We start from the raw sequence: 20,239 nt of genomic DNA, 5'->3' as shown, positions 1-20,239 counted from the left end.
CCTGACATTTGGGTTAGAACTTAGAGACTACAGATATGAGCATTCTGAGAAAAATTAGGAGAGTGAACAGAGGGCATGGCAGAATCATATTAAAAATGAAGATATTAAGAAGGGGGGTTCTAAAGGATCAAAGCTACATAACTGAGAGGAGCCCTCCACATAGCCTTTAAAGGAATGTGGAGAACCGACCAGGGCTTCTGACCTAATGTCCAATCCTCACCTTCTCGTGGTGCACCTTGTTGGGTATCTACCTGGATACTGAACGAATGAGGATGGGCTGGCAATTTGGGATTTACAACCAAATTGTATTATTATTGGCTTAAACCAAAATACAAAATGATGGTACAACATGACAAAAATTCATGCCAGCTGGGGCGTCGCCCGGTTAAACAAGGCCCCCGTTGTTTTCGCCAGGGAACCAGGACGAACAGCGAAAAGTCAGCTACTGGAATAAATCTAAAAACACACTCCAACACAATATCACCAGAGTTAAAGATTGGTACTATCAACATAAGAAGCCCGAATAACAAAGAAATGGAGCTAGTTGAGGAATTAGATAAGTACCAGATCGACATAATATGGGTGACTGAAAACAAAAAAACAAAAACTGGCGAGATCTTTCTGAGCAATAAATACAAAATGTTATATTCAGGCAATGACAATCAAGGAAAAGAAGGAGTAGCCATAGTATTCAACACTAAATACAAGGCTAATCTTCTTGAATAAGTTTTAAAAGAGGTATACCGTGAGTAGAGATATCGATACAAAATTAATAACAGAAAAAACTCACGTACAAAGATTATTTAATAGTATAATTTTCGCCTGTGTGTCACAGGCATCTTCAGTACATTAAGCTCAAATTAAACAATAAATGACAATTCCAAAAAGCGCCACCTAATTAATTCCGTTATTAATTTTGTATCGATATGTCTACTCACAGTATACCTCTTTTAAAACTTTTGCTGAATTTCACGGAGAGTCTATTTCCAAACAATCTGCTAGATACAGTAAAGTAATGGTAAAGGCCAAATGCATTAACAGATTAATATTCCTTAAACGATGTAAGATGGCCCAGGTTATTTCAACCTGTTGTAAAATTAAAGAAGTTTTTAGGTCCCCAAAAACTCATCGGATCTACTTCAAAGCTAGTAAGTCTCTTTTAAATAATCAGCTACACAAAGCTAAAAAATCTCTTGCCCTCTTAAATAGAGAAATTATGGATATAAAAAATGCTCTGGAATCTGTTTTAACGGTTGAAACTTTTAATACTGTAATGTACATATCTTCGAGTTCTTACTTAAAGGTCTTTAATGATTCTCATGACAAGCTAAAACACAAATTTGAATCACTGGTCAGCATACCTAGATCCAGTAATAATACTATTGATATAGATAAAGTAGTTATAAATGTTTCTGGATGTCCACTAACAGACTGTGAACGTTTTGTTTTATCAAAAGGACATGATTTCGCTGTTATGCCGAATAAGGTGCCACTTATGGATTTTTTTCATAACATAGACAGGGGTATTCAATCCTTATCCCAAAAAACAGCAACAGATTACGTTTTGAATGTGCACAAATTCTTTTTCATGCCAAGCCTCCTCGTCCTAATCTTTGTTACTCTGAGTTTAAAGCATTGAAATCACTGAAGAATAACAATTTAATTATTACGAAAGCTGATAAGGGGAAGGCTGTAGTGATTCAAGATAGGAAGGAATACGAGAGAAAAATGTCTCTTTTACTTCGCGACTATTCAACTTATAGGCCTCTTACATCGGATCCTACTCGGAGTCAATTGAAGAGACTGAATTCTCTTATAGATAATGTATCTACATGGAATGAAGATGAAAAGAAAAAACTTAAAACCTTCTTCGGTTGTCCACCTAGATTGTATGGTCTTCCAAAAGTTCATAAACCAGGCATTCCGTTAAGACCAGTCGTAGATTGTATAGGTTGCCCCACTTACAAAATCTCAAAATTTTTATCAAATTTACTCTCCTCTCAACTAGTAGGACTGATACTTATATAAAAAATACTTTGGATTTCAAAAATAAAATTTCAGATCTTCATTTGGACATTTCTGATATCATGATCAGTTTAGATGTTGTTTCTTTATTTACAAATGTGCCTCTTTCGGAAAGCATTGAATTACTACAACAGAAATTTCCTTCAGACATTGTAAACGTATTTGATTTTGTAATAAATTCAGGTTATTTTTCCTTTAAAAATAAGTTGTATCAACAAATTGGAGGAACAGCAATGGGTAATCCTCTTTCTCCTGCTATCTCCAATTTCTTTATGGAACTTTTATTTTGAACAACGTATCTTTGACAACATTTCCCCCAGACCTACTCATTGGTTCAGATGCCAATACATTCAATGAATTCCATACAGAATTCATTGAATGGCTCTTCTATGGAATGGCTCTTCGGATGAACTTCAACAATTTCTCACTAAGTTAAACGCATTTCATCCCAGGATCAAGTTTACCCTAGAAGTAGAATCAAATAAGCAGTTAGCCTTTTTAGATCTTCTAATTCTTCGCCATGTAACCATTCAGATGTAACCTACATTTCTCAGTTTATAGAAAGAAGACTCATACAGGCCATTATATCCATGCAGAATCTCATCACCATCCCAGTCAAACGGCAGGAACTATTAAAACATTGGTTCATCGGGCCCACTCCTTTTGTTCTTCAGACGATCTTTTACAGAAAGAACTACAATATATAACTTCTTCCTTTCTATCTAATGGTTATAAGAATTGCTTCATTAAAACAACTTTGAGTAGTTTTAATGTCTTCCTCTTCAAACACAAGAAATAATGCGCATTCCTATCCCTTATGTACAAGGCATCAGTGAACGTATAGCAAAAGTTTTAAAACCATTGAATATTTTGTTGCCTTTCGACCGTTTAGAAAAATCTCCACCTTTCTCACTTCTCCTAAGGACAAGATTCCACATCTTAATCATCCAGGTGTCTACCAGATTCCGTGCTCTTGTGGATTATCTTATTTCGGACAAACGGGAAGATCTGCCTCTATTCGGCTAGAACACCAATCTTATATTGAATACTTTAAACCTGAAAAGTCTAGACTTGCAGAACATGCCATCTTCACTAGACACAGAGTTCATTGGAGAAAGATGAGAGTTCTTCACAAAAGTCAGTTTCTCATGGAACGCCTTTATACAGAAACATGTGAAACTCTCCTTCATTCTCCTAACTTAAACAGATCCGACAGCTTACGTCTATCCCCTTTATGGGAGATAGTACTTTACAAATCAGCTAATCTTTCCTAACTTTTTATTGTATTGATTTTTTTTTTTTATTTTTAGGAAAGTTATTGACCTTTTTAGTTATCTTACACCAGCTACTTAGGTGGTGCTTTTTGGAATTGTCAGTTATTGTTTAATTTGAGCTTAATGTACTGAAGATGCCTGTGACACACAGGCGAAAATTATACTATTAAATAATATTTGTACGCGAGTTTTTTCCGTTATTAATTTTCTATCAATCTTCTTGAATGGCAGTCAGTCTCAAGTAGAGTGATGTGGGCAAATATGAGAAAGGGAAACTGGACAATGAGACTTATTTGTGCCAATGGTCCCACAGAAGGTTCTACTAAGGTAGAAGCGGAGGAATTTTTTTGAGGCTTTAGAGAAAGCAACTGAAACAATAAAAAAGGAAAAGCTGTCCTTGTTGGGGATCTAAATAGCAGAGTAGGAAATGACTGTCAGACATACAAAAATATTTTGGAAAAATTTCATAAAAAGAGCAAAGCCAATAATAATGGCAAATACCAGTTGGATTTCTGCACAGGACATGGACTGGTTATTACTAACAGCATGTTCCAACATAAAAATGTACACAAATTCACATGGAGAGAAAAGGCAAGGAATAACAAAAGTCTTAATGACTATTATTGTTGATAGTGATGTTTTCTCACTGGTGTGCAGGACACCAGAGTGTACAGAGGATTTTAAATTGGAAGTGATCACTATTTAGTCTTGAGCAGGATAAAATTGAATTTCATATTGAAAAGAATAACATGTAAGAAAGTTTTAAAGCGAATAAAAGTTGAGCAGCTCTCAGATGTGAACTGTAGACTAAAATACACAAAGATTATTGAAGAAAAAAAATGAAAGAGTTTGAGAACAGCAACCAAACCTTGGAGATTCAGTGGCAACCTTGAAGAAAACACTAACTGATTCAGCCAGAGACGCATGTGGTGAGGTTGTCTGCAAGGATAGAAAAATTAGAACTCCATGATGAACACAGGAAGTTAGAGAGGCAGTGAAGGAAAAGAAGAAAGCATATCAAAAGTTCCTGGCAAATAAGTCAGTTTGTGCTGTTAGAGAATACAGAGACAAATGTAAAAAAGCTAAACACTGTGTAAAACTAGCTAAACAAAAGTCATGGGAACACTTTGGTAAGAACACAGAAAATAAATATCAAGAAGGTGGCAAAATATTCTGGAGGTTGTTGAAGAAGCTTAAAAATGGAGGGAAAAGTGCTGTAAAAGGAGTTAGAGATGATAAAGGTGACATGAAAAAAGGAGAAAAAGATATCTTTGAAGTATGGAGTAATTACTTTGAAAAATTGCTAAATGAAACAAGCAGTGATAGCACAGTGGTAAAAAACACTCAACAGGCATACAATCAGGAATACATATCCATATTTGAAGTAGAAAAAGCCATCAAAGGCTTGAAATGTGGAAAGGCAGCAGCAGCAGTAGATGATCAGAAAGCTGAAGTATAGTGGCATAAAAGTCTTACAGTGGCTGCACTGAATAGTTCAGAAAGCCTGGACTGAGGGACGAATTCCTGATGTTTGGAGTAGAGCTCTCATAGTACCCATATATAAAAAGGGAAATAAAATTGAATGTGAGAATTACAGACGTATTTCCGTACTGAGTGTTCCTGGCAAGATTTATGCTAGTATAATTGAGAAACGGCTGAGAACAATTGTGGAAGAAAAGCTTGGTGAAGAACAAGCTGGATTCAGGCCAAATAGAAGCTGTCAGGATCAGATCTTCACTTTATGACAAATAGTCGAGAAATCATGGGAATATAACAAAGATCTATATTTAAGTTTTGTCGATCTGGAAAAGGCATATGACAAGGTGCCAAGAGAGAAGCTATTCAACACGCTACAATTATATGGTGTCAATCGGGCATTATATCAAGCAATACTTAGTCTTTATTTGAGTTGTAAGTCAGCAGTTAGAATTGAAGGAAGTACAGGAAGGTGGTTTAATGTTAAATCTGGTGTGAGACAACGATGTACATTATCCCCTCTGTTATTCATTATCTATATGGATCACATTATGAAGGAAAGCGGTATTAAATATGATATCAGAATTGGAGATGTTAATTCAGCTCTTTGCTTTATGCAGATGATGTTATACTTCTAAATAAATCTGCTACAAGTCTGCAAGATTCCCTGACTAAATTGAATAACTGTTGTAATAGATATGGTTTGAAGGTCAGCAATAAAAAGACAAAGACAATGAAAATAGGCAGAATCATTGAAAATGTCAACTGTGTTGTGAATGGAGAACCTGTGGAACAAGTGAAACATTTCAGCTACTTAGGCACGATATTTACTGAAGATGGTAAATTAAATATAGAAATAGACAACAGAATCAGCAAAGCTGGTATGGTAGGAAGTCAATTGAATAAATTCATTTGGAATAAGAGAGAAATTAGTCAGAACACTAAATTTGCTGTATACAAGACAGTGTTCAAACCAGTTTTAACTTATGGATCTGAGAGCTGGGTCAGAAGTAAAACACTTGACCAAAGACTAGAAACCGCAGATATGAGAGTCCTGAGAAAGATTAGAGGCGTGAACAGATGGCATCAATGGCAATATCATATTAAAAACGAAGATATTAGGAAAGAACTTGACATTGTCAGCATCCAGGAATGCGTTAGCATAGCTAATCTCAGGTGGTATGGTCACTTAAATAGAATGGATGAGGAAAGATTAGCAAAACAAGTGTTCTCTGCCAGGAAAACGACCCAGAGGAAGACCAAGATATAGGTGGATTGATGCGGTACAAAGTGCCTTAGATGATAGAAATATAAGATCTGATAATGTTGGAGTCTTGACAAGTAACAGACTGATTTGGAGGAAAATTGTAGATAGGAAGTTAGTAATGATGTAATTTTTTCATGTAGTACTATCATATCCTGTACACCCCTTGAGGGTGCATGGCAGGAATTTGATGATGATGATAAGAAGGAATTTGATATTGTTAGCATTCAAAGCAGGGCATTGTCACTTAAAGGAGAGAATAGTTTAGCAAAACAGATGGCAGGAAAAAGACCCAGAGGAAGACCAAAAACTTGAAATGATTCATTCAGAAGACTGAAATTTTAGATATAACCATATTGGAGTGTTGACAAGTAATAGAATAATTTCTGAGAAAAATGTTGATAAAAGATTAATAATAAAGTAAACTTAATCATGTAGTGCTGTTCATGTCAGGAGTTGAATGGAGTGAACCACCACTAGAAAAGGATTAAAAATAATATTTAATTCTTCCAATATTTCATCTCAGTTACAGAGACATCATCATGGAATATAGTATGAGATTTGTAACCTACACACAAAGGTAGCACAAAACTAAGGGAAACATGTGGACAAAAGACTGAAGTCCCAACTAGGTTAGGAGTCTACTATGTAAACTGGAATCTTGAAATATTAGTGTTTCCCATGTTTTGGGAAGTTTTATGCAACCATGTTTATTCAAATTAGGCTGATTTTTAAGAGCAACAGCAGATTCTAAAAACAGTTTTTCTCTTCAAAATTTACTGTGATGAAGCATGTGGTCTTTTTCCAACTGATTCTATGAGCTGTATCCAAAGCATGATCTGTAAGGCCAGATTGATCATAGTTGTGACTGCAGATGTATTTTTTTATGTTATTCCATGGGACATAGCTGATCTTCCTGTTTGTCTATAGTAGGTCAACTTTCAGGAACAAGGAACTCTATACATCTGGAACTGATAAGGGTAGCTAGTTTTCAGTGGGGTTTGAAAGTAGTGCAAAGATTGTATTTCTTTAAGATTCTGGCTATTTTTTCTGATGTGCCTCAGACATAGGGGATGGTGATAGCATTACTAAAATTTTGCTGAAGAGAAGGTCATGGATTGGGGAAGGATTGATAATAATTATTATTATTTAATTTTTGGATACTTCGGGAACTGTAGCCATTAGATAAAAAAGTGAGGTGTATATGATGTAGTTCTGCAGCAAGAGAGGTCTCATTAGAACAAAGGTTATAGGCTTGTGGGTTACTGTTTTAATGATACCAAGTTGTTGAGAGGGGGGGGATGGGGAGACGAAAGACATGATGGAAAAGTTTGTGAATGTATCTGCCTGTGTGAGTAGGTTTTCCTGTATAGTGAAAAGGACAAGTTACCATTACGTAGGCAGGTGACCAGGATGTCTAGAAAGGGTAGACTATTATTAGTTTTCTTTTCCATTATAAATTGGATTCTAGAGTGACGACTATTGATGTGAGACAAGAAGGTGAGTGTCTAAAGTATCGGGGCCACAAGACCAAATAGAAAACACATCATCTAGATATCTTAACCAATGGAATGTTTGAGAGAGACTGAGTCAAGTGCTTGTTTTTCAAATTTTCCATTAAAAAAATTGGCAGGAGAGGGGTGAGAGGGCAAATCCCCATAGAGGTACTCTATCTGTTTATAAATTTTGTTCTTCCTACAAAAATAACCAGAAAGGATAGCAAAAGAAAAGAGGCCGATGATATTAAGAGGAAAAAGGATTCTTTTGAAAGGAATAAGGCATCATTTTAAAGTTAACCTCAATCCTAATCTCTACTAGCACTAAACACACATATAGTGCTGTCATAGGATACATATCAGGAAATTGATGATGTTACAAAAGAAAAGCATTCTCAGATCAATTTTTAGTCTGTTGTTTATGCTGTCATGAATTAATGTCACATTTTATACTTCATGAAAGTGAGGAACATTTTCTCATAACAAAAAAGATCATAAGAAATCAATTAGTGAAGTTCAAAGAGCCAAAACTTCAAGAATCTCAAAAAAACTTGCATGTATCCTCCAGTGGAGAACAGTCCAGACAACTTTAATGATGCATCAAAAATATAAGGTGGTGTATTGTTTCTCATGAAAAAGAAACAAGACGAGATAAAACTGAAGTCCATAACAAATTTGAAGTTAATTCTGTTTTTTTTCTTTAGCACAAAACCTGAATTGATTGTTCTGGGTAAATTTACTTATAATACTGTTCCAACATTTTGAACCAGTGCATCTAAAACCTCTCTTGAAGCCCTTGATCCTATTCAGAAGTAACGATATAGATACTTCCATGACTCTGTTGAACTGAAATGGCAACCACAATTCCTCCTATTACTTTAGTCACCATCAACATACAATCCAAAACCCAGGGAACCAGGCTTTTGAAGTTCCACCAAATACTCATAATAACTAAATTATTCTTCCTTCACCTTCATTTCTATTCTTTGAAGCATCCATCTCCTTTTTCGATAAGGGATGCAACTGTAGGTTGTAATCCTTGAGGATTGATATAAATATCAATAAATTCCTTCTCTATTCCCTGCATCTAACTATATACATATGTACCAACATGAGATTTAAGTCCTTTTTGCATCGGTAAAAAAGTAATGTACAGTATAGAAATTGATATATGTTGTTGCTGATTACTAAATGCACACTCAAAGGCATAGTAGTAGTAAAGATGATTTATGGCTCTAATTAGATGGGCTGGATTTTCAAACTTCTAATGAGAGTGATAATTGCTAAGACTACATGAAAAGTTGTTTCTGTTTTCTTATTTATTCTCATAATCCAACAAAAGGCAATTACACAAAATCTTAATTAGTACTATTCTGAATGATGAAATTGCAAAAAATAACTAATTTCTTACTTTTTTATTTTGTTGAAATGCAACAGTAGTCAAAATGGGTTTTCTATCAGAAATCTGAACAGGAAGAGTGCCAAGTACTCTGCTCGTGGAATCAAGGTGTAATTTTTCAGTATTTTTTCTAAGTACCTTCCTATTCATCTCAAGATAAGATGCAAGCTGTTTTCTTCCCTCAGCAATCTTTTCTAGTTCTATTTCTTCTGATGATTTGAGCTTCTTTTGCCTCTCAGTTGCTCGTCTGAGGAAAAAAAGTTACTTCAATTATATGGAAATGTTTTAGTTTATTTCTAAATAAAAAATTAAATGAAAAACATTTCAATGAAACAAAATAAATTTAACTGTCAACATATATATGAAATTTACTATTCTATTAAGTAAGTCATATCTTAATAAATCAAGGTAACTTGTTTAAGAAAACATATTTGTTGCTACATTATTTGCTCAATTACCGTATTTATTCAAATTTACATAAGTACAGCTTTACAAATAGCCAGATCTTAAAGAGCTAAAATAACAAACAAAAAAATAATTATGTAAATATAATACACACTGATGAAGATACATAAATCATTTGTATGTCAGAATTATTTAAAACACAGAAAGAGCTACAAGGTAATAAATTACATTAAATTGCTTAAAGCAGTTCATCACACAATGTATGGACATCTCTAATTGAGGACGTGCTGGATAAATTTCCTTGTGTTTTGTATATTTTTATATCTCATTGAAATGGTACTTCCTCACAATACAACTGCTTGTTTGTGGCATTTGTGTCACAAATGCCAAAAACAAGCATTTAGTTACAAACTTGTAAAGTTTGTAACTAAAGAAAAACATTCTTTGTTATATTATACAAAAATATAATCTTTATAAACTCCAAGAAAGCATTCAAATATAACAGAATTTTATAACATGAAATTAGTAAACGTACAAAACCAAAATAAAAATCCTGCTAGTATATAACAGCAGGAATATAACAGAACATCATTTTCTTTTGTTCTATATTGACCAGGACCACAAATGGAGTCCTAAATTTAATTTTTATCAATTATAGTATTATTTTCTAGTTGAAAAATTATCTGTACAAAATAAATCTGAAGTTGTAGAGGAAATTGATAAAAGATAACTTATTTCATTCTTTCTCCTTAATTTTTTATAAGAAAAAACTACTTGTCTCCTGACAATGATGAACTCATTAATGAATCATGACAGGAAATAGTATGAATTGAAAAATAACTTAAAAATGTGACCAATTCTCATAACTATATCCTATACATGATTATTGATAGTACTAGTTTACAGGAAATTGGTGAGGCTAGGGATCTAGGGGTGATGGTAGACAGAAATTTGAAATTCAGAGGACATATTGCAAGAGCCTGGCAAAATAGCTCAGAGGATTATTTGGATGCTGAAGAGCACAGTGACAAATACAGATAAGGAGGTTATTATCCCTCTTTATAAGGCTATGATTCAGCCACATGTTGACTATTATGCACAGATTTGGTCACCTGCATTTCTTGGGGATCAGGAGGTAGTGGAGAGGAATCAGAGACGAGTGACCAAGCTAGTGACAGGCCAGTGGAATGTTCCCTATGAGGAAAGATTGAGGATGTGTAGATTGCAGAGTTTAGGTGACAGGCAGAGGAGAGGGGATATGATAGGATCTTATAAGTTACTAAAGAGATATTATAAGATTAACACAGAAAAAATTTTTCAATACATGGGGAGTAGGGAAAAACAAGGTGTTCCACTTGGAAGCTGTCTAAGAACATGGTTAGTAAGGATGTGTGAAGTAGGTTCTTTTCTTGGAGAGTGATGAATGAGCGAAATGGTTTGCCAGAGGTGGTTGTGAGCACTTCAACAGTGAATAGGTTTAAGGAGATGTGCTTCACCACAAAAGAGACAAATTTTAAACTTCCTTTAGAATCAGCAGCAAAATTAAAAAAAAACTGACATAGTCTTAATAAATATGGGTTGTATTAAACTTCCCAAATTTGGAAAGCTGATTCTTAAGCCAGCTGCTCAACACAGCTAAGGCTAACCAACAGTACCCATAGAGGTACCCTTCATAGGACTTGAGGCTTTCAGTCTAATCTTTTCCACTTAGTGTTTGTGCAATTTTAATATTGTTTCCCTGACACAATGTCTCAGTGACTAAGATGAAAAACCTCCATAATGAGTAGAATAGTCTATGTTCAGCATGTGGTGGATTTTTGCCAGCTGCTTGGCATGGTGTGGCCTGGTAGAGCCAAATTAGAGAACCCCTCCAAGAGACCAAGACGGACGCTGGAGTGGTACAGGTTCAGAGGCATGAGTGAGAAAACAATCTTTCTAGATCACTCAGTTTTTTTTAACACAACAGAAATACATAAGGGCATCTCCATGGAGTCCAGAAACCTATATCAACCATCATACACACAAATCATATCATACCTCTCCTTGAATCCATTCACCATCAGGGAACTCACAACCAATTCTAGCAATTCATTCCACTCACTCACCACTCTCCATACAAAAAATCTGGTCTGCACCCCCCGCCAACTAACCACACTCTTACACAACTTCCACAGATGGCCCCTAGTTCTCTGATTATTTATCATATATTGAAACATTTCACTTGCATCAATTTTATAAAACCCCTTTAATATCTTAAAAGTTTCTATCATGTCCCCTTTTTTCTACCTATCAATTAAACTTTGTAACCCACAAAACTTCAACCTATCCTCACAGGGAGCATTCCATAGACCTGTCACCATCTTGGTCACTTGTCTCTGAATCTTTTCGACCACCTCCTGGTCCCCAAGAGACTCAGGCAACCAAATTCTGTGCATAGTAGTCAAGTAGTAGTAGCCAAATCATAGCCTTATAAAGAGGGATAATAACTTCTTTATCTTTACTTGTTAGCATGTTTTTCTACATCCAAGGGCTCACTTTTGTGAGTACAGGCATGACAAACCCAAGGTAACTGATGCTGGACCATGCCTTACTTCATGTAATATACACTGTTATATGATTTGTAGACTGCTCCCTCCCCTTTTTTCTTTCCTTCTTGCTGCCCCCCCCTCCTCCAATGCTATTAGATTATTCGAGGGCTAGGGGGTGCTTTCCTATTTTGCTATTTTATTTCATCTTATGCAGTGGGAGTCTGCCTCTTCTAGTAGGTGGAAGTCCCAACCCACCTGGCCAATATGGGATGAATTAGCAAACAAAACTCCCTGGATATGTGAAAAGGGCCTCTGCAACCCTACCACTTTTTTTCCTTCACTCCAAAATGCTAATATGGTTGTGCCTTATAACACATCTCATACTGCATCAGTTGTCACGCAGAATAATCAGAGCTTAAGTAGAGGGTCTTGTTCGAGAAGTATATTACAGTCTCTCTCTCTCCAACAAAAGTCAGTGATATTGTGAATCACTGAAAGTATAGAATTAATCTCAGAAGGGAATTTTACATAGGCACATGGAATGTTTGGAGCCTACAGATGGATACTCTTAAGGCTGTCTGTAAAGAGATGGAGAGGTATAAAATTGACCTCCTGGGAATTACAGAGACCAGATAGAATGGAGAAGGTCACTTCAAAAGACAGGATGATAAGCTAGCTATTTACTCAGGAGGTGACTCAAAGCATCATGGGGTAGTTGTGATACTGAAGACAGTTCAGGCAAGAACCCTTCTTTTTATAACCTCATTAATGACAGGATACTTTATATTAGACTTACTTAGTCAAAGTAAGACTATGAATGAAAACTTTCCAGTCAGACACAGTCCACTTGACTGAATGTTAGAGTGATTTCTAGTGGATTCATAGAAGAAACATCAACTCAGTTGGATGATTTTTTTGGAAACCATTGAGTAGACCTCACCAGAAATGCTTTGGGAAGGAGTCAAGGTGCTAATACAAGATACAGCCAAGAAGTATCTCAGCTCAATAAGGAGATCAAGAGACCCAAAGATATCAGATTCAACATACTAATGGAGAATTTAATATTATAATAAAATGAATGGTAAATATCTAGAGTAATATTTGTGATGTTTATCTAAAGCAACATACATGTATGAGTACCTACTTACCAGAGGAGGGATAGCATCTTGTATTTCATACCATCAGATGAATTAATGATGGTGTATCATAACAATTACTTAAACTAAGTAATTATTATGTTTAACAATTACTTAAATTAAGACTGAAGTAAAATGATTAGAAAGCATAAAGGATGGAATTTCAAAAAAAAACTTTGAAAAAATTAAGTGGGAGATATTATTTAATGAGAGAGAGAGACACTAATGCAAAATGGATGGTACTGAGGTCCATCTTGTATAATTTAATACAATCAATTTTCAGTCTAGAGAACTCTTAGGATCACAGGAACAGTTTGCTATAGTAAATTTTCTTTAGCACAGCATTGTGCACATAGAATTTCAGTTGGGATGAATCTCATCCCAAATGAATCTCAGCAGTTTGTTTGAGGAGAAACGAGAATGAACGAGTTTGTTATACTGGTGTTTGTAATAGTGAGAATCAACTGTATTTAAGTTTAAATTAAAGATGCCAAGAAATTATATACTTGGTTTAATCCTTTATCCAAGTGTAAACAAACAAGTTTGCACCTGAACTATTTTCAGGACTGGGGCAACTCTTATAAAGAAGCTAAGACTTCACATCACTTGCCTTAGTATCCCATAATGCAAAGCACATCTCCTTGTGGACATGTATAATGCTATGCATTATGGGAAGAGTCACTACCCAGATGAGTTTCAACCTTTATTGAGGTCTCATCAGTGGGAGACAGATCCAGAGGTGATACTAAGGTTGAAGTAATGCAGAAGTCATATTTTCCATATTTGAGTAGCCAAAAGGGTTATTAAAATACTCTGGATTATAGAAAGTTGTTGGAAGTTTTTCCACTTGGTTATACTATAAATTAAATTAAAGATACCAAGAAATTATATAATTGGTTTAATCCTTTATCCAAGTGTAAGCAAACAAGTTGGCACCTGAACTATTTTCAGGACTGAGGCAACTTGTATAAAGAAGCTAAGACTTCACATCACCTTAGTATCCCATAATACAAAGCACATTTCCTTGTGGGCATGTATAATGCTATGCATTATAGGAAGGGTCACTCCAAGACCGGTTTAGACCTTTATTGAGGTCTCATCAGTGGGATAGTGTAGTAATCCTTCCCATAATGAATAGCATTATACATGTCCACAAGATGTGCTTTGCATTATAGGATACTAAGGCAAGTGATGCGAAGTCTTAGCTTCTTTATACGAGTTGCCCCAGTCCTGAAAATAGTTCAGGTGCAAACTTATTTGCTTACACTTGAATAAAGGATTAAACCAAGTATATAATTTCCTTGGTATCTTTAATTTATAGTATAACCAAGTGGAAAAACTTCCAACAACTTTCTCTAATCCAGTGTATTTAAGTTCATTCCTAAGAGTAAATGTCATAATGAACCTGAAGTCAGGTTGGATAAATAATCGCATTCTTAAAGAAATAAGAAAAAATCTCCAGAAAGATATCAATCTGATAAGTCAGAAGTATAACAGATATAAGCAACAACTAGCATTAACTAAAGAATGTCAAGCAAAATTTCAATTACAACTAGCTAGGAATGCTAATGACAGAAAGGAATTAAGCATAACTAGTTTCTCTGGAACAATTTTGAATGATCAAGCTGTGAATGAAGAAGAATTTGATAAGTTTTGTAAGCATATATGTGAACAGTGGTCAAATAAAAGAAAGAATACTGATTGAGGGACAAGATTTACTTAATAGTAATACAGAAGGAAGAAAGTGTCGATATCTTAAACCACTTGACAATTCATAAGGTATGATAGAGGAATGCGCGCTCTCTCTCTCTCTCTCTCTCTCTCAGTAGTAAGCAGGTATATATCAAGATTAATTCACTGCTGGTTATTAATGAGTTGCTAAGATTGGGAATGGTGCCTTCTGATTGGAAGTTTGCAAGAATTACTGCAATTCAGAAAGGTAGTTTATCACAAAGTGGAGAACTACAGACCACTGAGTCTTCATGTTATAAAGAAAGTAATGGAAAAATTAATCAGGAATTGTACTATAGGATATTCTTGATAGGAATAGTCTAGAATGAGCAGGGCATAGCTTTATTTTGTTGTGAGGAGATTGGTTATGATAAATCTACTTACTTTTTAAGAAGCCATGGGGGGGGGTGGACTGACCACTAACAGCTATGATGTCATTTATTCAGATTTTGGCAAGGTCTTCTATAGTTTTCCATATAAGAACTGATCAAAATGTACCAGATGGGCAGCGATATCACCTAGTGGAATGGTTAGGAAATTTCTTTGGCAGATAATGTTTATTGGAGTCTTCAGAAAGTATTTGGACTTTTGTTGTTTAATAAGTTCAAATATTAAAAGTAAAATCTCTCTCTCTCTCTCTCTCTCTTTGCTGATTATATAAAGATGGGTAGTCAACTGGTTTTTGGATGACAATTTGTTCAGGATGATCTTAAAAGATTTGGAAAAGTGGACAGAGAAGTGTTCACTCTTCCCTTTGGGAAAAATTGGAGACCTGAGGTATTCTGGATTTCTCCTCACAACCATGGACACATTTGACAGTACTTGCATATACATCCTGATATCAACATAAATTTGGATAATTCGTGAAGTTTGTGCCATTACTACCCTAGATGAACAGAAGTCTCCTGGCAGATGAATAATAATAATCAGTTTGATGAAATTCTTAACCATAAGAGTAAGGAAATTTTTATTGGGAAGCCAATGAAAAGAAAAAAAAAATAGATAAAACTGTCAAGTAAAATATAATATAATTATATTTTATAATATTATAAGCAAACACTTACTTCAAACACATAGGAGTGGTAAATTTCATGTCTTGTTTATTTCTTGATGTAACTGTAGATGATCCTAAAGCAGCTCTTCCAGCTTGAACTGTTTTCTTTTTAACTATGGTTTTATTGTCATTAAGAGTTTTGCCAATTTTAGTTTCACTGCGTGTGCATAAATTCTTTGAGTGAACTGACTTCGCTGAAGAAAAAGATCGTCTTTGTTTACGAACTGTCAGACTTGATTTTCGGCTTACATGTGACTTGATTACTGGCAGAACATTTTGTTGCTTCTTTTTCTCATTCTTCAGTTTCTCTAACCGCATCAGGTATGATTTTGTGGTTTTAGGCATACTGCCATTACTGTAATTCATATGATGAGATATTAGGCTTTTGTTCTCTGTCTTCTTAAAAGTTTGTTGACTGTAAATATTTAAGTCACATTAATATTTTACATTACATAAATCTGTTTATAATAAAAACTTAAAATAAGTACTTTATTTTTGTTATATATAAATATATCTCAGTATAACAAATGTAAGGATAGTTTTTATAGTGAAAAGTATGCTACAGTGAATTTCCTCTGGCACAGCATTTGTGCCATATGACTGGTCTGCTGGAACTTATCAGTAATTTGCTATAGTGAGACTCCATTTGAAATCACCTATATTTATTGAAATATTTCACTCATAACATTGGGTAACATTATAAAATACTGACAAAACACATATTTTTATGTGAGTACTACTTTTATATAGATGCCTTACATATAAGGGATCCATAAAATGTTCTGAAATTTTTTATGGTTACAACTAGTGTTTTCATTAACATGGATTACACATGAATAATCTAAATTAAGTAATAGAAAAAAAAAACTTAGACAAAAAATACTATTAGTGGGCTGTAAATGGCATTGTGTGGTGATGATAGTTAGTGTCAATGTGCAGCTGGAGGGATTATATAATGGAGATGTATAATAAAATTAGTTTAATCCTTTATCCAAGTGTGAGCAAACAAAGTTTGCACCTGAAAGTATCTTCAGGACTGGGATAAGGTGGTACAACACCAGGGCAACTCGTTGCAAAGGTGGAGCAAGCTACCAACACTCCTATCTCAGTATCTCCCATAATGCAAAACACATCTCCTTGCGGATATGTCTAATGTTATGCATTAAGGGAAGGGCCACTACCCAGACTAGTTTCAACCTTTATTGAGGTCTCTTCAGTGGGAGCCAGGCCCAAGTGGAGATACCAGGCAGAAGCATTAGGCAGGTCATCTCAGGAAAAAAAAATAAAATAAAATAAAAAATAATGGAGATGGTGATTCTCCCATAGTGATTCCTTGGAAGTGTCATATAATAATAAGACAATATTTCTGCAACTGAAATAAACTTGACTGTATTAGTTGAAGTTAGGGATGCCATTGACAGTAATGCATTTCATCAAAGATGAGTGAAGACGTAGTATTTCTGAGTGAAAATAACTAATCAAACGCAAACAATGAACTGTTTTAAATTAGCACTTTTATTCACTAAAAGTAGTTTTCTTAACAAGTGGCAGATTTTTTTTTCCAGTGCTTCAAAAAATAAATTATACTTGAAAAGAAATTAATGGTTTTATCCTTTATCCAAATGTAAGAAAACAAATTTGTGTGTGAATTTTCTTCACAACTAAGACACGTGTGTGCAGGGCCGTCACCAGATTAGGTCACGCCCTGAGACAAACAATCAAATATCACCCCTGATGGATTATAAGACAAAAATATAAGAAAATCTCCAATTGCCATTTTGTTTTTATTATATTACAAGAGAAACATTAATGCAAAACGATTACATAATAATATTAATTAAATGTTTGCTCTATGGGGATATCGCACAATAAAACTGTTTATAAGCTCTTCTAAATTTAAATTATAAGCTATGTCTGCCTCTATCGATATAGTTGCTAGACCAACCAATCTTTCTTGGGTCATTGCTCTTCACTGATTAAAAATTAAAAATAATTTTTAATCAGTTTAAGCTTGGAAAAACTTCTTTTGTCTAGATCATCATCTACACTAACAGGAATTGTTAGCATAGTGAAGGCACCTACAGCAATATGGCTGAACAAGTGCCCTTATTAAGCCGTGAGGCAAGCTGCCTCTATGCTACACCCTGTTGACAGTACTGTGTGTGTGTGTGTGTGTGTGTGCGCGCGCGCGCATGCCTACAGACTGTTCCAGTATTCCATAATGCACAGCATATTTCCTTTCATACATGTATACTGCCATGCATTACAAAAGTGTAACTATCCAAACTGGTTTCAACCTTTATTGGGGTCCTATCGATAGGAACTAGACCCATGGAGATACTAAAAGAACCATATCATTGGCAGAAGCCATATTCATACATACAAGTATGGAAATTGTGTTGTCATATTAAAATACTCTAAATTAAAAAATTATACCATACAAGAAATCATATTCTTGTTTTAATCCCCTCCCCCTTACCAAAGCATAAGTAAACACAACTTTGATGGTTGAAACATCTTCAGGACCACACTACTAAATTAAAAAAAATTACTAAATTACTAAATATATAAAGACTTAGCATTGCCTCAAAAGTTTTTATTTTAATTTTTTTTGGGGGGGGGGGACGACATATCCATAGATAAAGGGATTAAATCTATAATTTCTTGTCGAGTATAATTTACTTTGTATAATTTAATTTGTAAGAAAATGAAAAAACTTGCTGCAACTAAATCTAATCCTGAGTATTTTAACCCTCAGCCATAGCCAAGTAAGCCGGTATTGGGTGTGGACAGCAGGGTTTTTTCCCCTAGTTTATCTAGGGTTTTTGATCCTGCAAGCAGGCAAACTGGCCCCGTGAACACACACGGATACAGTCAGAAACATACCTCCCTAGGGGATGCAGCAGAGGAGTGGCGAACCGGTTGCATTAATACGCCAGTAAACCCCTCATTAGGAAGGGACTCAACCCGTCCTAGATGGATGAGGATAGGAGGAGGAGGTGGTGATAAATCATTCTGCTCCTTATATATAGAAATTGCACAAATGATTTCTCACTGATATAATAAGTCCTCACTAATGGTACATACATAAAGGTTAAAACATGTATGAGTAGTGACCTTTCCCATAATTCATAGCAATATAGATATCTGAAAGGAAGTGTGCTGTGCATTATGGGATGCTGAGGTAATGGATGTGAAGTCGGCAGCCTTAACATACAAGTAGCCCAGTTGGGAAAATACTTCACAGAAACTTTTGTTTACTTTCAGTAAATGGATTAGCACAAGAATATACTCTCTTCTGCAGTGCAATTTACTTTGTAACTAAGCATAAAAACTTTCTACACCTCTGAATGAGAGTAAGTGTATTAAACTTATTCTGGGTATCTCGTCATCATCATCAAATTCCTGGTATATACCCTCAAGGGGTGTACAGCAGTGCTTTCCAAACTTATGGATGTAAAGGTCCCTTTGCAAAAATTAAAATATTTCATGGCCCCCATCGAAAAAAAAAAAATCGTAATACAGACATATATTATTATAATATTTATTGTATTTATATTCAATACAAAACATACACAGGGAATATTACAAAAATCAAATGTAAATATTACATTTTTAGCATCTCACATACAAATTTGACATGGCATACTTAGTCTTAAAACATTTTAAATTTGTTTTCATTATTTCATGCCTCCCTTAACAAAACTAATGGCCCCAAGAGGGCTGCACCCCACATTTGGGAAGTGCTGGTGTACAGGATATGATAATACTACATGAAAAATTTACATCATTACTAACTTCCTATCTACAATTTTCCTCAAATTAGTCTGTTACCTGTTAAGACTACAATATTATCAGATCTTATATTTCTGTCTTCTAAGGAACTTTTTACTATATCAATCTACCTATATCTTGGTCTTCCTCTGGATCTTTTTCCTGCCAACCTGGCAGAGATTTCAGCATTTCTGGATGCTGACAATGTCAAGTTCTTTCCTAATATCATCGTTTTTAATATGATATTGACATTGATGCCATCTGTTCATGCCCCTAATCTTTCTCAGCACTCTCATATCTGCAGTCTCTAGTCTTTGGTCAAGTGTTTTACTTCTGGCCCAGCTCTCAGATCCATAAGTTAAAACTGGTTTGAACATTGTCTTATATACAGCTAATTTAGTGTTTTGGCTAATTTCTCTCTTATTCCATATAAATTTATTCAGTTGACTTCCTACCAGCTTTGTTGATTCTGTTGACTATTTTCATATTTAATTTATCATCTTCACTAAAAATCGTGCCTAAGTAGCTGAAATGTTTTTCTTGTTCTATAGATTCTCCATTCACAATGCAGTTGATATTTTCAATGTTTCTGCCTATTTTCATTGTCTTTTTAATGCTGACCTTCATACCATATCTATTACAACAGTTATTCAATTTAGTCAGGGAATCTTGCAGAC

General features: G+C 34.8%; 1 protein-coding gene across 3 annotated transcripts in view; it reads right to left on the bottom strand.

The window, feature by feature from the left end:
* Positions 1-20,239, bottom strand: part of LOC150100620 (uncharacterized) — a 174,156-nt gene that overhangs the window by 99,056 nt on the left and 54,861 nt on the right. For all 3 annotated transcript variants that reach the window (XM_090401971.1, XM_090401972.1, XM_090401973.1), the window contains 2 exons: positions 15,799-16,203; positions 8,947-9,181 (listed from right to left, as the gene is read on the bottom strand). In XM_090401971.1, coding sequence (XP_090258097.1) covers positions 8,947-9,181; positions 15,799-16,203 — 640 coding nt within the window. The remainder of the gene's footprint in view (positions 1-8,946; positions 9,182-15,798; positions 16,204-20,239) is intronic.

The sequence above is a fragment of the Typopeltis vanoorti genome, chromosome 12 (assembly GCF_054136105.1).
Source record: "Typopeltis vanoorti isolate ZY-2024b chromosome 12, IOZ_Tvanoo_1.0, whole genome shotgun sequence".
In the NCBI taxonomy this organism is placed as follows: domain Eukaryota; kingdom Metazoa; phylum Arthropoda; class Arachnida; order Uropygi; family Thelyphonidae; genus Typopeltis; species Typopeltis vanoorti.
The sequence above is the reverse complement of the archived record's forward strand: the minus strand, read 5'-3'. Positions and strand labels throughout refer to the sequence as shown.